The sequence below is a fragment of the Cyprinodon tularosa genome, unplaced genomic scaffold (assembly GCF_016077235.1).
Source record: "Cyprinodon tularosa strain WSP-4 unplaced genomic scaffold, ASM1607723v1 ctg45, whole genome shotgun sequence".
NCBI classification, from domain to species: Eukaryota; Metazoa; Chordata; class Actinopteri; order Cyprinodontiformes; family Cyprinodontidae; genus Cyprinodon; species Cyprinodon tularosa.
In genome coordinates, this window is record NW_024039174.1 from 2,588,697 (window position 1) to 2,602,824 (window position 14,128).

At 36.7% G+C, this 14,128-nt stretch overlaps 1 protein-coding gene across 15 annotated transcripts in view; it reads left to right on the forward strand.

The window, feature by feature from the left end:
* ctnnd2b (catenin (cadherin-associated protein), delta 2b) overlaps window positions 1-14,128 on the forward strand; it is a 209,394-nt gene that overhangs the window by 131,448 nt on the left and 63,818 nt on the right. For 9 of the 15 annotated variants that reach the window (XM_038300407.1, XM_038300409.1, XM_038300410.1 and 6 more), the window contains 3 exons: window positions 226-371; window positions 3,328-3,578; window positions 6,592-6,723. In XM_038300407.1, the coding sequence (XP_038156335.1) occupies window positions 226-371; window positions 3,328-3,578; window positions 6,592-6,723 (529 nt within the window). The remainder of the gene's footprint in view (window positions 1-225; window positions 372-3,327; window positions 3,579-6,591; window positions 6,724-14,128) is intronic. The other 6 variants (XM_038300408.1, XM_038300411.1, XM_038300422.1 and 3 more) reach the window with 1 other exon arrangement.

The following is a 14,128-nucleotide window of genomic DNA, read 5'->3' on the forward strand; positions in this document are numbered from 1 at the left end:
GTATTTTTTCACCCATGTCACTAAATCACAAAGCAGTTTAATTTGACTCTTCGTGTTTAGTCTAATAGTCCTTCACTCTTTATTAAAGGGTAGAAGTTCTATTTTCTAGTTTCTCAAAACTAAAGAAAAAGGAAAAGAAATACAATATAAGACCCAAAAAGTGGAAACTACTTAAAATGACCGACACTCTGTCCTAACAATGTACAACTTTGTTCTGGATTACAGCGTGTCAGCTCCCCTCTGCAGGCGGTAGGATCCCCCACCAAGCTGCAGCGCCTGGGTTCAGCCTCTGCAGACATGCCTAGCTACGCCACACTACAGAGGGTGTCTTCTCCCAAACAGTCACCAAGCCGACTTGCAAAATCCTACAGGTTGGTTCAACTTCAGTCTTAAAGCTTGAATGTGCAGCGTGATTTGCACATTTAGAATATGGTTTGCATCTTCTTCCTATGCCTACGTCTACCTCCCTTAGTCCAATAACCAGACTGGAGTATGTATCTGTGTTACCCTGCAATAGGGTAACATGGATGGATGGATGGATGGATGGATGGATGGATGGATGGATGGATGGATGGATGGGGGTGGATGTAGTTAGAAAAGCTAAGGAATAACTTCCTGTAGGCTTCTGTTGAGCCCCTTTGTGGTTTCATTCTAGAACTAAAGGATCTACGGTTGGAGTTTAGTATGTTATTCAGAGGGTTTGACCAGTTATTCAAAATATAAAGTTATTTCCTCAGCATTTTCTGCTTAGACACCTATGTCAGAGACTGTAGTTCCACACTCAGGACAGAGCCAGCTCTCCTAATGAGATAATTGAGTTTTTTGGCGTCTGTTCTCTTAGTTTGCAGATTTTAACAAGCTGTTTAGTGAAAAGATAACCAATGATTGGCAAAACATCTGCCACAGGTAAAGGCAGATGTTCCAAGACCTTGGTTTCGTTAGGAAGGAGAGGTGGTGCCGTTTCATGTAGGGGCCATTAGTAATGAATGTCACGTCCAGTTTGTTGTCTATGCGGACCCAGGTATTCTATCGCTGTCAACAATGTCCACTTCAGTACCCTTAGTATTGATAGAGTTGAGGGGAGTAGTCTTCTTGTTCCTTTAGTCCACTTGAAGCTCTTTAGTTTTAGCTATGTATGTTTTGCAGGTGGTTCTTTGCACACCCCCCACGACACTTAACTACATCTCTGTTTCCAGCTTCGTGGCCACTCGAATTGGTAAAACAATCTTAGTCATAGGATTTTAAGAGCTTTTGTCTTTTTTTTTGCTGCTCTGCAGCAAGAGTAATGCTCCTTTGGTTTATACGACACGAATATTGGGGTTTCCACAGCTAGCTACAGCTGGTTCATCTGGTATCTCATTAAAATGACTGGAAACAACGTGAAGAAACTTTTTAGTTTTGAATTTACCTTATTTATAAACTTGATGTACCTTGATTGTGACAAATAATCTATTGTTGTTTACATGCTTTCCTTCATTAGGGAAATACAATTTAAGAAAGTGACACACAACTCTGTCAGTTTACAGCTTTTGGTTATACCTCATGCACTGAATTTGCAAACTAAAGTCTTCACAGGCCTAACTATGCAAATTAGCTTCCTGTTAGATAACATGTTTGCAGATTTTAACAAGCTGTTGCACAAAGCAAGCTGAGTGGAAAGTTGGCCTAAACAAGAGGTCTGTCAGCTGTAACAATGTGAAGGATTATAAAACATGCTTCTGGGCTATAATTGAACATAGTGTGGCTAATTAGAATTTGAATTATAGGTCATTATCTTTTCTTAACTCAAGATGTTTGGATGTTTAGTGAAATTGTTGCTATATAAAAGCCATGTGACAGACAGAACTGTTCAAGGTCACCCCTTCCCTTTGGATAATTACTAGACCATCACTACCATTGGATGAAGTGGGTGCAGAGAGAGCTGAATGAAGAAGTCGTAAGACACCATGAGAAAAATAACTTTTCCAAAATTTGAGCTATACATTACATGAGCAGATTTTTTAAATGTTTTATATCTTGCCTCTTTATCAAAAAGTACTATTGCTTGGTTGACTCAAAATATATTTGAGGCTCCAAAAAAGTAATAATAGATAACATTTTACATAATTTTGCTTTTGTTTAAGTATAAAGATTATATGGTGTAAATGTAATTTGTTTGTCCTTCCGCCAAAAAAACCTCTGAACCTTCCTATCTGGTACTGAACGAGTATGATCAGCTACTTTTACAACTTTTACTTTCCATATATAAAAAAAAAACAAACAAAAAAAAACAGATGAAGTGTTGCTTTTTTCAATGATATTAAAATCAACCCTAACACTGATATATTTGATATGGGTAGATTTGGTAAGAATGAAAGAAGTTTGACTCTACTCATTCTGATTCTGTGCTATAAGAACGTACTAATTTATAATAACTGCTACAAAGCGTAGACATGCAATTATTAGAATTTTTTGGCCCAAATCTGGATCTATGTAACTTTAAAGATTTCAGCTGCTGATGCTTTTAGCTATTTCAAATTCATCTTTGAAATCTATAATGTAAGAATATGATGTAAATGTAAAAAAAAAAACCTTGCGTTTATTATACATGCATACTGCTATGACTTGTTTATTTTTTATTTAGCTGTAGATTGACATTTTAAACTTGTTTGATTTTTTTTTCATTTTAGCAATAAGTTTGATCATCATGGCTTAAATTAAAAAACAGCATCCATATTTATTTTTTAGGAGAAAGTAGCTATTTACTGTAAACATGAGACGAAAAAAAGGATTTCAATGGAAGACAAATTGACGTAGCTTTTCCATATTCCAATTTAGCTTCTTGTTTATGTCCTTTAACATTGTCTCTCTCTTTTTCAGCCTAATTGAACGTCAGATGTGTTCTGAAAAAATAATAACCATTTTCTTAGTGTTACCTTTAAATTTCGGCGCTTCAATTTCACTTATACCACCTCAGTAACAGGGAATTTAGCCATGGGATAAAATAGCAAACTTGCAAACACTGTAACAGTTTCCACAATGAAGAAAATATTTACCTGCACCGCTTAGTTTGGTGCTGAGCTTTTGATTTGTCAGTCTCTTAGTACATAGGAATCAATAAGTAAGTGAGGTTTTCTAGGTTATTCTCTATTGCATTTCATATACTGAGTATGCATAATGTTTAATAATGAAGAAAAAAAACTCAATTAAAAATAGCCTCAGTGTTTGGAAAGGATGGAAGCACTTTGTTTCTGTTCAGACCTGCTTTTCAAATCCATGAATCTGTTCTAGATACTTATGCTGCAAAAGATAAAATATATAAAAAATATATTTATGTCGTTTCTGCAGCACTTCATCGCCTATTAATATGGTAGCATCGGGCGCCGCTGGTTCCTCCTCACCACTCCCCATGGCCACCTCTCCTGGCGGGAATCACACCTCATCCCCCATCCACCAGCTCAGCTCGGCTGTGGGAAGCTACGCCACCCTGTCACCCACCAAGCGCATGCTGCACCACATCGGAGCGGACAGCTACAAGATTTCCCACGAGCTTTACGCCAATGCAACCCTGCAAAGGCCTGGGAGCCTGGCAGGTAGAGGTCAAGGCAATTTAATTTCTTTTATAAATGTTGGTGTTGGCCATGACAAGTAAACATCTTCATCTATTTTGGACTTTAGTTAAGATTGTGTCTCATTTTCTCTCCTTTCCTGCTAACACACTTTCTGTTTCATGGAAACTCCTTTTCATCTATGATCTCATCAAATTGATAGATTTTCTTAAGGGCTTTCTTTCATCTTAATGATTGCTAGTTAATGTGACATGAGCCCAATATCCATCCATGTGTGATTAATGTTTAGCAGCTTGGGGACAAAGTTATGATAGTAAACATGTGCTACATAATGTCTGATTTAACGCACTTGATGATTATTCAAAATCTTTTAGATCATAAATGAAGGATTATTATAGATCCATTGTGGGTTCTTTTTGTCTTTGTATGAAAAATAAGTCCTTGATGCTTTTTAAAATCAATCCCTTGGTGGTCATATTTATTGAAACCATTCTTAAAGACGTGTAAAAACCATTAAAATAAATTAATGAATAAATAAATAAATGCAAACCAGTACAGAAACCCAAATACAGAAACCATACATCTCATGGACTTAGAGAGCCACTTTAGTAGTGATCAAGTATCAAAAGCATACCTGTTCGAGCTACCTGTTGCTTAGCAACACTGCTGCCAGCAAGTGGTGGATCTTCCTCAGCTTGAAGGTTGCATTCCCTGAAGCATTACAGATTTTCAAATAAAAAGTCTTGAAGTCTATACTGAATGAGCTGCTCTTGACTCTTTCAACAATGTTTTAGCTTTAATAAAAACAGAAATATGCAAAACAGAAGCGCTACATGTAGGACTCCCATAGCAGTTTTACTCCATTTCCTGGTCTATGATATGCATTCATTTCAGACCAACGGGAGTAACCTCACACAGCTGGCTTCAATGTGAGTTATAGTCTTCTTTCAAAAGGTTCAATTCAAATACAAACCTGGACCTTATGAAAAATAAAGTCTGTGTTCGTCCTGGCCAAACAAGTGGACCAAGTTACTTTTCTGGTGTGATTACATCCTTAGAGTATTCACACCTTTGAACATTTTACAAAGTTAAAAATACAGAGAAATTATGTGTGGCAGTTTCTCAAAAATCTAAGTACATCAGTGGTCTCAAACTCCAGTCATTGAGGGGCAGAATCTTTCAACTTTTAGATGCATCTCTGGATCAACCTATCTGACTAAATCATTAGCGAATTATCAGAGCACTGTAGAGCTTGACTTTATGCTCAAGAAAAAGTCAAGCCATTTCATTCAGGTGTGTACAGTAAGGCAATCTCCATTGTTCTGCAAATTTGTTTTCTATAAGATTTTGGTCTGGTCAATCAATCAATCAAATTTATTTGTATAGCCCTTTACAATATCCAAATGGTACCCAAAGTGCTTTACAACAAAGCCATAAAACAATACATAACACATATAAAACATACAGATACAATTAAAAGTGCTGTAGTGGTGCAGCGCTGCAGGACATTAAAAGCCTTCCAGAGGTGCATAGAAAGGAGCACACGGAAAGAGGACATCTAAGAGACAGCATTATCCTAGTCAGAATTAAATGCTGATTTAAAAAAGTGGGTTTTAAGCTTTTTTTTTTTTTTGGTAAACCATTTTCTGGGATATTTTGTTGTTTGTTGAATATGCTAAGGAAAGACTGAATATCCAATTAGCAGTTTTGCTCCAAAATCAACCATATTTTTCATTTATATTCTCTGGATTTTAGTACCACAATCTCTAAAAAGGTTATTGGGGCTTTTTGAGGTAAAAAAAAACAAACAAACAAACAAAAAAACACAGCAACACAGATCATCCCCTGTGTTGCACAAATACATTTGAAAATACATGTTTTTGTTTTCTGATAGTGCTGCCAAAAGTCAGTGTTGTCCAACTGTTGTTAAAGACATTGTGACAACAGGATGATATTCTTTGCTGCAGTGCTTTAAAAGCCAGCTTGGGAAAATTGCCTTACATCTCCTTTGGAAATATATTTCTCATGTAAAAAGGGAAGATTACAGAGCCCCTCTGATGACATGGTCAAAAACATTTTTTAACTGTGGCCACGAAACGTGGCCAGGCAATAAGTTTAACGTGCACACGAAATACTTATTAATAATATCAATAAATCCGCCCCTGTTTTCAGGCTTATGTTAACTGTAATGACTTATCTTGGACAGGCTGCTATGTAAACGGGCCTTTAGTCCTTCGTTTAGCTATGCTGCGGTTGTTTACACTACGCCTTTTCCACCTAAAATGGCGTCTTAGCAACAAATGTCACGTGACTGGCGGAGACCGACTGGGTAAGCAAATCGAGCGCGCCTTAGACCTTAGAGAAGGCGCGCTCCATATGCTTACCCAGTTGTCCAGGAATGATATTAATATTATTAATAAGTATTTCGTGCGCACGTTAAACTTATTGCGTGGCCACGAAATACTACTTCGTGCGCACGAAATACTATTTCGTGGCCACAATTAAAAATTTTTTTTGACCATGTCATCAGAGGGGCTCCGTAGAAGATAAATACAAGTTCTACCCAACTCTGGTGGTCACAGGCTAAACTAATGGGCCAATATGTTAAGGCTTAAATAATGCCCAGGGAGATTATTGGATCCTACAGAATCCTGGAGATTTCAAAAGAAAATATGGGATTATCTCCACTGAATAGACTGGACTTTGTTACTTTTAAATTTTAAAATTTAAGTATAAGAATGAGCTTAAAATATAAAATAAATTGTAATTCAAGCATCTGTACATGTCTTAACTAGGAGAGCTTAAACATGTTTCTGGCATTTTATGTTTTTTGTGTGCATTTGGCTTTTATTACATTTATATAGCTGCTTTTTGTATTTGTTGCATATAATTATCCCTAAAAAAGACTTTTTTCACTTATTTAACGTGAAAGCATATCTAATTGTCTTTCAATACAACATAAAGCTGTTTATTAATATTCATCAAAGATATTTCTACACATCAGATAAAGTTTGTCTAATGACAGTTATTTCATATCTTCCAGGCTCCAGGGGTTCATACAGCAGCCAGCACAGTCACCTGGGCTCTGAACTGCGGCCCCTTCAGTCTCCTGAGCACCACATTGATCCTATCTATGAGGACAGAGTCTACACCAAACCCAACCTTAGAGGACAAGGTGAGCGGACATATACTGACAGAGGTTGTGTGTTTTGGGCATAGAGGGATGTCTACAAGCACTGAGTCTATATAACAAAATCCCACAAGACAGGAGGGGGAAAACAAACAGGAGGCTTGACACATGGAGGCTAAGCAGAAAATCCACACAGTATACAGGGAATGGAGCCAGAGGTAAACAGAAATGCATTAACATGAGACACAAAACTGGCATGTCAACAGTTTTTAAATGATTTAGTTGCCAAATTAAAATTAATGAATGGCAAATCAAAATTTTAGACAAGGAGCTTATCACATATTAAACAATAGAACTTAGTTTAAGATAGTTATTCTATAACCTTTGTGGTTCTAGTTTGGGTTTGTTAAAATGTGGAGTAAAAACAAAGAACGCTGGTGATGTTGGATTTATTGGTTACTGGTACTATTGGTACCAGTAACCAATTGGTACTTTCTATTATGACTATTGGTCTTACAGTACTTTCATGATTTGAGATTTAAACATCTTACATTAACAATTAGCTTTATCAACTAATCATTAACTAATCACCCCCCCCCCCCCTCGTTAAAGAATACATTTTACTGTACTATGACGGCTTCTAAACACATATGGTCATGACCAGCGAAAATAGTGGTCAGTATTCTTCCTTCAGGAACATCCTCCACACTGAGAGGTGTGGAGGTAGGTTAGGTTAGGTGGAGCAATTATTTGGTTTTTCTTTGTTTGTTTTTTTCAGTCTCTAATTGGCTGTTCACTGGTCAAATCCATCCTACATAAAAACTCTATGCATGTCCGAATGGGCATTTAGCTGTAAGGACCATTTATAGGAACGAAAAACTATCTAAAATGTTATTTTTAATACGTTAGAAGCCTTCTGATAAATAATCCTAAAGTATTATCCAATTTTCTGCCGTAGTTCTAGTAGTTTTAGTTGTACTCATCAAGGAGTGTAAGAATAATTTAGTTGTTTTGACTTGGTGCATGACTCGGTGCGCACAAATAAAGCCGAACCATAAAGCATGAATATTGATGCTTTTTTAAAAAGTTGGGCAACCAACCAGTCTAAACTTCTGTCCCAGCAGTGCATAACCGCAGCTGCGCACCTCAAATAATTACATTACCTAAGTTCATGCTATGATATGCAGACACTCTGTCTACAGTAAAGAAAATCAATCACTGCATCCTTACGACCTGAAAAGGCCAAGCGGAAAAAGCAATATATTTAATTTAATAATTTGACTTATTTTTATTTGAATGCATGTGTCAGTCAGACCTACACAGAACACAAATGAATAAACCTCACAATGTCAGGCTGTGATTTAGATGAGGCTGTGGCAAAAGTAACATTTTTCCCTTTCAAAGCTTTTATCCAAATATTGAAGGTTGCATCATGCTTAGCCACACAGAAATTTTTTTTCTATTAAATGCCAATATACAGTACTTGGTGAGACAACCACATCTAATTGACAACTTAAGCGTGTCAGGTTGTCTGGGGGTTTTTAGAGGACCTAAATGCAGAGACTGAACCTAAGGTGGTTTCTTTCAGATTTGATCCAAATGGTGGCAACTGATGCAAAAATCCAACAATAACAATATCCAGCAAAACTAATTAAACAGAAGATGTCAAGGAAAACACACATGAGGAGGAATCAGCAAACAGTAACTGAAGAGCAGGAACATAAATCCAAACAGAACAAAGACTGGAGTAATCAACTGACTGGGAGCAGTGGTGAACAGAAGAATCTAGAAAGGAGCTAGGGGAAGGAGACTGGCAAAAAGGGGTCAACAAAGGGTAAACAAGAGATACATACCTGAAATACAACCAAAAAAACATCTAGAATGACATAAAATTGAAACAAAACCAATGGCAATTCAAAAAAGAAAACTTAAACAGAACCAAAACCATGACAATGCATAGAATACAGGAAAGCATTTTGATTGTTCCTTTATCTTTAAAGATTACATTTTTGACGCCATGGTTTCCTTAAAATCAATAAACCTTCCTGTTTGCTTCATTTTTAAAAATGTTATAACAATTTTCATATTGAGGTAAAATAGGTATACAGGAAGCCCTTTTCTCATCTCTTTGTATAAACAAAAACATGCCTTAACCCTTATGCTCTATTTCTGTTTTTAGAATTCTCATCTTCTTTCAGTATTATTCTGCCACATGTTTTTCTTGGGAAATTGCTTATTGATTTTCATCTTGATTTAGATTTAGGGTATATTAAGGATTTCTGAGCATCCCAGACTCAGATGTGTTGAGGAAAAAGATTTTTAATAAAATGCCCCCATTCCTTCACTGCCTTTCATCCAACCTCCTTTTTTTTAACAGCAGTGCTCATAGAAACTAGCATGAGCTGAGGGAAGTTGTAGCACTGAGGATGACCCCAAAAAAAACTTAAACTGAGCCAAATGCAGATTCTCCAAATGGTTCGAAAGACTACTATGCTTCCTTGCAAAGATATTCATATCTGTTCAACTTTTTCAGCAGATATGACATCGTGATGCTTTTAAGCCTCTATGTTAACAGTGTGTCCTTATATGTTTTATAAGAAGGAAATTATATTTGACTTGTATGTTGTCTAATTAAATCTAACAAGACAGTGATTTAATGTTTCATAAAAGAGTTAGCGTGTTTTCATAGGCAACTTTAAGCAATGCTTTCCATTGGGTCTTATTAAAAGACCTAAATTAAACAAAGCTGAACCAAGTTATTGCAGCTGTTACCCTAAATGACTGGAATACATAAAGCCTTAAATTGTTAATAACTTACCAGGCATTAGTTTCATTTTATAAAATATCCAGAGAGTCCCCTCAGGTAAAATAAAACAATGCATAATGGGAAATTCAACGGGTTTGCTAAAGAATGCACAGGCCGTAAGGGTGGCAGGAAAGAACAGAGATAAATACCTATGGTGTGTTCTTATTCACTGAAGCATTTTATTTTGACACCATCCTGTAAAAGATGTCACCATGTGATACGTAGAATACAGTGATGGATCAAACAGACAAAGCAAAAAAGAAGAAGAAACAGGCACGGTTTGGTTTCTGTCAAGCAGCTGTCTGATGATGTTATGTTGCACTAACAGATAATATACATCGGAGACTCTCTTTTTCCATCCAATCATGTATTGCTTTTAACAGGACCGGGTAAGCAAATCCAATTGGGGTCTCTCTGGCAATTTGTCTTCCAGTCACAGTCTGTTAGCGAATTAGTTTCAAAGATGAAAATTAATCTCAATTAATCCCTAGGGCGTTAGTTTGGGCTCAATGCAATCAACATAAATCAACCGTGCACTAAAACATTGCTAAAGCGGTGCCATAGATTTGGACGCCTCATTGGTGAACGCTACAACAAAATAAAAGTATACCAGAAAAAAAATTTATAAACTGAGCATGCTCCACATCACACATTTTATAGAATAGGTTTTTTCAGACATTCCATTTATACAAATGTGAATAATTAGTTGTTTTTCTTCAAAAGGAAACATATCAAACATTAAAAAATTAAATCATACCATTTCCTGTTCTGCATTCATGAGTGACCTTCAGTGAGGTTACTTAGTTGGAAATGACCAGGCTGAACATCACAGGGGGATTTTTTGTTACCAACACAAAAGAAAACCAAAAAGAAAGTCAGTGTGTCCACAATAGCTATATTTTCCTGAATTGTCTTTTAGTGATCCTTTGTTTTCTGAGTGAAAGGTATAAGAAAAAAAATCCTCAGCAATCTCAGCACTTTAGGGCATGGTGGGATTATCCAGGCTAGAGTAATTCACAAAGTATTGCTTCAAGAGGTCTGCAATCTGACTGAGTGGTAAAATATTGTAGAAACCTCCTCTGTATGTTCTTCAAAAGTGATATTAATATTATTACGGTAATCAACTATGGAGAAATAATATTGAGTAAAACACAAGGGTTATTTAGTATGTCAGCTACTGTAGCTAGTCTTAGCCTAGCACCTCAGCCAAGAAAATTTATGAAAATATAAGTGAAACACTTATTTAACCAATTTTTTTTTTTTATGAAAAAGAATGATTAAATGAATGTGAGTCTATATATGGCTTTGGTATGTTATACTTAACCTGCATTAAGTTTGGTAATAATATGTTTCCTAAGTTTTTGTCAGTAAAACTTTTCCAATACAATTGAAGCTTAAGTAGATTTAGCTCTATAAAGGCTGCTAATTAGCCTTTCATTACTGGATAAAGACTTTTTTTTCTGAAAAAAACAGGACTGTCTTTAAGTCATTCCGTAAAAATTCAAAAAGTATCCACTGGACTTGGTTTTCAAGATTTGAAGACGTTTCGCCACCTCTCCAGGAAGCTTTCTCAATTCAAATGTCTGGATCCGCAGTGAGTTTGAGTCTTATATAGACAACGCCTTGTATCGCTTGGAAACATGCAATGGTAACCGATGAATGGGTCGTTAGTTCCATCGTTAGCCTGTAATATCTGAACCTGTCTATGATTCTAGGGGTCGGTCATTAAAGGGGGGATTGTCATTAAGGGGGGGATTGTCTCCTGTAATACCTGAAACCTGTCTATGATTGTTAAGGGTTGGTCGTTAAGGAGGTATTGTTCACCGGCTGGGGCGGGTGGGTCCCTCGTTCCTCTGTGATGGGGTGGGGGGTTTGGTGATATCTGGAAGGGATCATGTCTATGATTGAATTGTATGTTTTTGGAAGCTGGAATCTGAGTCCACCACCTCTGTTTAAAGTTGGTTTTTCTCTCTTAACATAGATGGCTTCCTTCACGCCCCTCTCAAACCACCTATTTTCTTTATCCAGAATATGGACATTCTGGTCCTCAAAAGAATGTCCTTTGTCCATAAGGTGTAGGTGTACTGCGGAGTCTTGTCCAGAGGCAGCCGCTCTTCTGTGTTGGGCCATGCGTCTGTGGAGAGGTTGTTTTGTTTCGCCAATATAAAGATCAGAGCATTCCTCGCTGCACTGAACAGCATATACCACTCCGCTCATATTTGGTCTGGGGGTTTTATCTTTAGGGTGCACTAGCCTGTCTTACCACTCAGTCAGATTGCAGACCTCTTGAAGCAATACTTTGTGAATTACTCTAGCCTGGATAATCCCACCATGCCCTAAAGTGCACTAGACTGTCTTTAAGAACATTTTACTGCCTTAAAAAAAACTTATTTCTAATCCTAACTTCTTTACATTTTAATCCACAAGTCAGGTGGAAAAATTACACAAGTCAGCTCCAAAAGTACAACCTTTAAAGAAGACCGGCAAGAAGAAAACTACTAGAAGCCCTCTTTAAAGTTAGCTGCAGGCCATGAAGGGGAACCACTGGAAGGCTGTGTCCTAGTCTGATGAGTCCAAAACTGAAATGTGTGACCTTGCTTAAAAACAAACGTGCCTTATCTTGGTCATATTAAAACACATGCAAACTTGTCGGTACATACTTTAAAAAAGCTGATCAGTAAAGCGGGTGAAAATTATTTTGCATGTCTAAAACAAGCAGAACAGAATGCTACATTTTTTGCATGTGGGCCTTTATGGATATGCAAATCATATTCATATGAGCAAAATGCTTAAAAAGCTGGATGGAGTTTTTACTGGGTAGGGGCAGATTTTCTGTCAATATAGCACCTTTGAAAATCAGGTGCAAACTCATATGCAACATTTCTGTGGTTGCTGTAGCTCCAAAGGACATACTGATTATACGATAAAGGAATGAGGGAGACTCTGTGAATATCAGTCAGGGGAATAAAGATATATGAACATGCTGACACAAATTAATGCATTGGGACTGCAGACAACCTTTACTATATGCAATAGGTGGGTTTCAGGCACATGGTTTTGATGGTATGCGATAACAGATGGAGAGTATTAAGCAAAATAGCAGTTGCAGTGAGCCAGTATTGTAGGGATTTGGATTCAGTTTCAAATGAAATATTTAAAAAAGAAATATGTTGGATTTGAACCATATTTCATAAAAATAATGGTTTTCTACCAAACAATAATTTGCCAGAATAATTTGCCAACAATCATGGACCAAAGACATTTCAAACTATTAGGTTATCCATCCTGCTACAGCAGATGGACATCTATAGATCTGGAGGACTATAACTTTTTTTGTCAGCAGGTAGGTCCAGAATCTTAGCCCCACAAAGCCTGTGATAATTATCATCCCTGTTAGTTCATACATTTACATAATAGGAGAAGATTAACCGTTGGAGCCCAGCCTATCTACCTAATGATACCAAAAGAGCCTGGGCAGCCTAAAACTTTCAACGCAGTCTGTATTAGACTCACATTTGCTTTAAAATAATTCCTAAGTACTACACCTTAATAATAACAATACGAACAAAGAAAGTTGCAGAGATAATACTGATGATGGATGTTGCAGACATGAGGCACCAGCAGACTGCTCTGCCCAATCGCAGATTTCAAATCCACTTTTTCCAGCATTGAGCTTTTTTACCTTATCCTCCACGATTAACTAAAGCCTTTGGCACTCAGTGATGAAATAGTGGAGTAGCCGTTACAAGTTTTGCATGTCCATAGCTACTTTGCTTTATGCCTTTCATCTGCCATGTGACGTCACACGAAAGCAAGCATTCAAAAAAAGTATTTACCCTAAATACTCTCACATGTCTAAAAAGAATTAACATTAATTAAAATTAATGTTAACATCACCAGGGAACAATCATCACCCCATTGATCAAAAGGGGGGCCAACGTTAATATGTTTTTTAGAGTTTTTTGTAGTACTTTAATTGGAGTACACTATAAAAATTCCTCATCATTGTTATAATGATTGTTATTATTTTGTTTAATAATTCTTTTCAATAAATTTCCAGATCCAGGGCAAAAACCTTGATCTTTCCTTTGGAACCACACTCAGACTGTTAGTAGCACACACTGTTTACTCACTTAAATAGCGAGAATCAAAGCAGCTTGCTGGTCTGTGTAGATCACAGCATTTATTATTTCAATTATTTGAAGTATGTGTGGTTATGTGCAGATAAAACTATGTGTAGCTACAACTAAAAATGCATAACCCTTTTCACCAAGACTGGAAAGCCTTTCACACTAGATGGGAAGATAGATGGAGTTGAATATAGGGGGATTTTGGAAGAACATCCTTTAGTGGTTGCTAAGGACCTGAGACTTGGAGACAGGATTAGGTCAGTGGCAACATCCACATATACAAACAGCTTCAAATACAGCAGTTCAGAAGAAAGTATTTTTATTCTCCATCCAATTTGACTTGACTATATTGCAAAGAACAATAAGGACAAACATCACTTAATTTAAATACAACTATTGATGTCAATATATAACCAAAACCACTACACTGCTTGTTGAAACATGTTTCTAATCAGATTTTTTTGTTTTATATCAGGTTATTTTACTGTAGCTTATCTTTTATGTAGTACTTTTG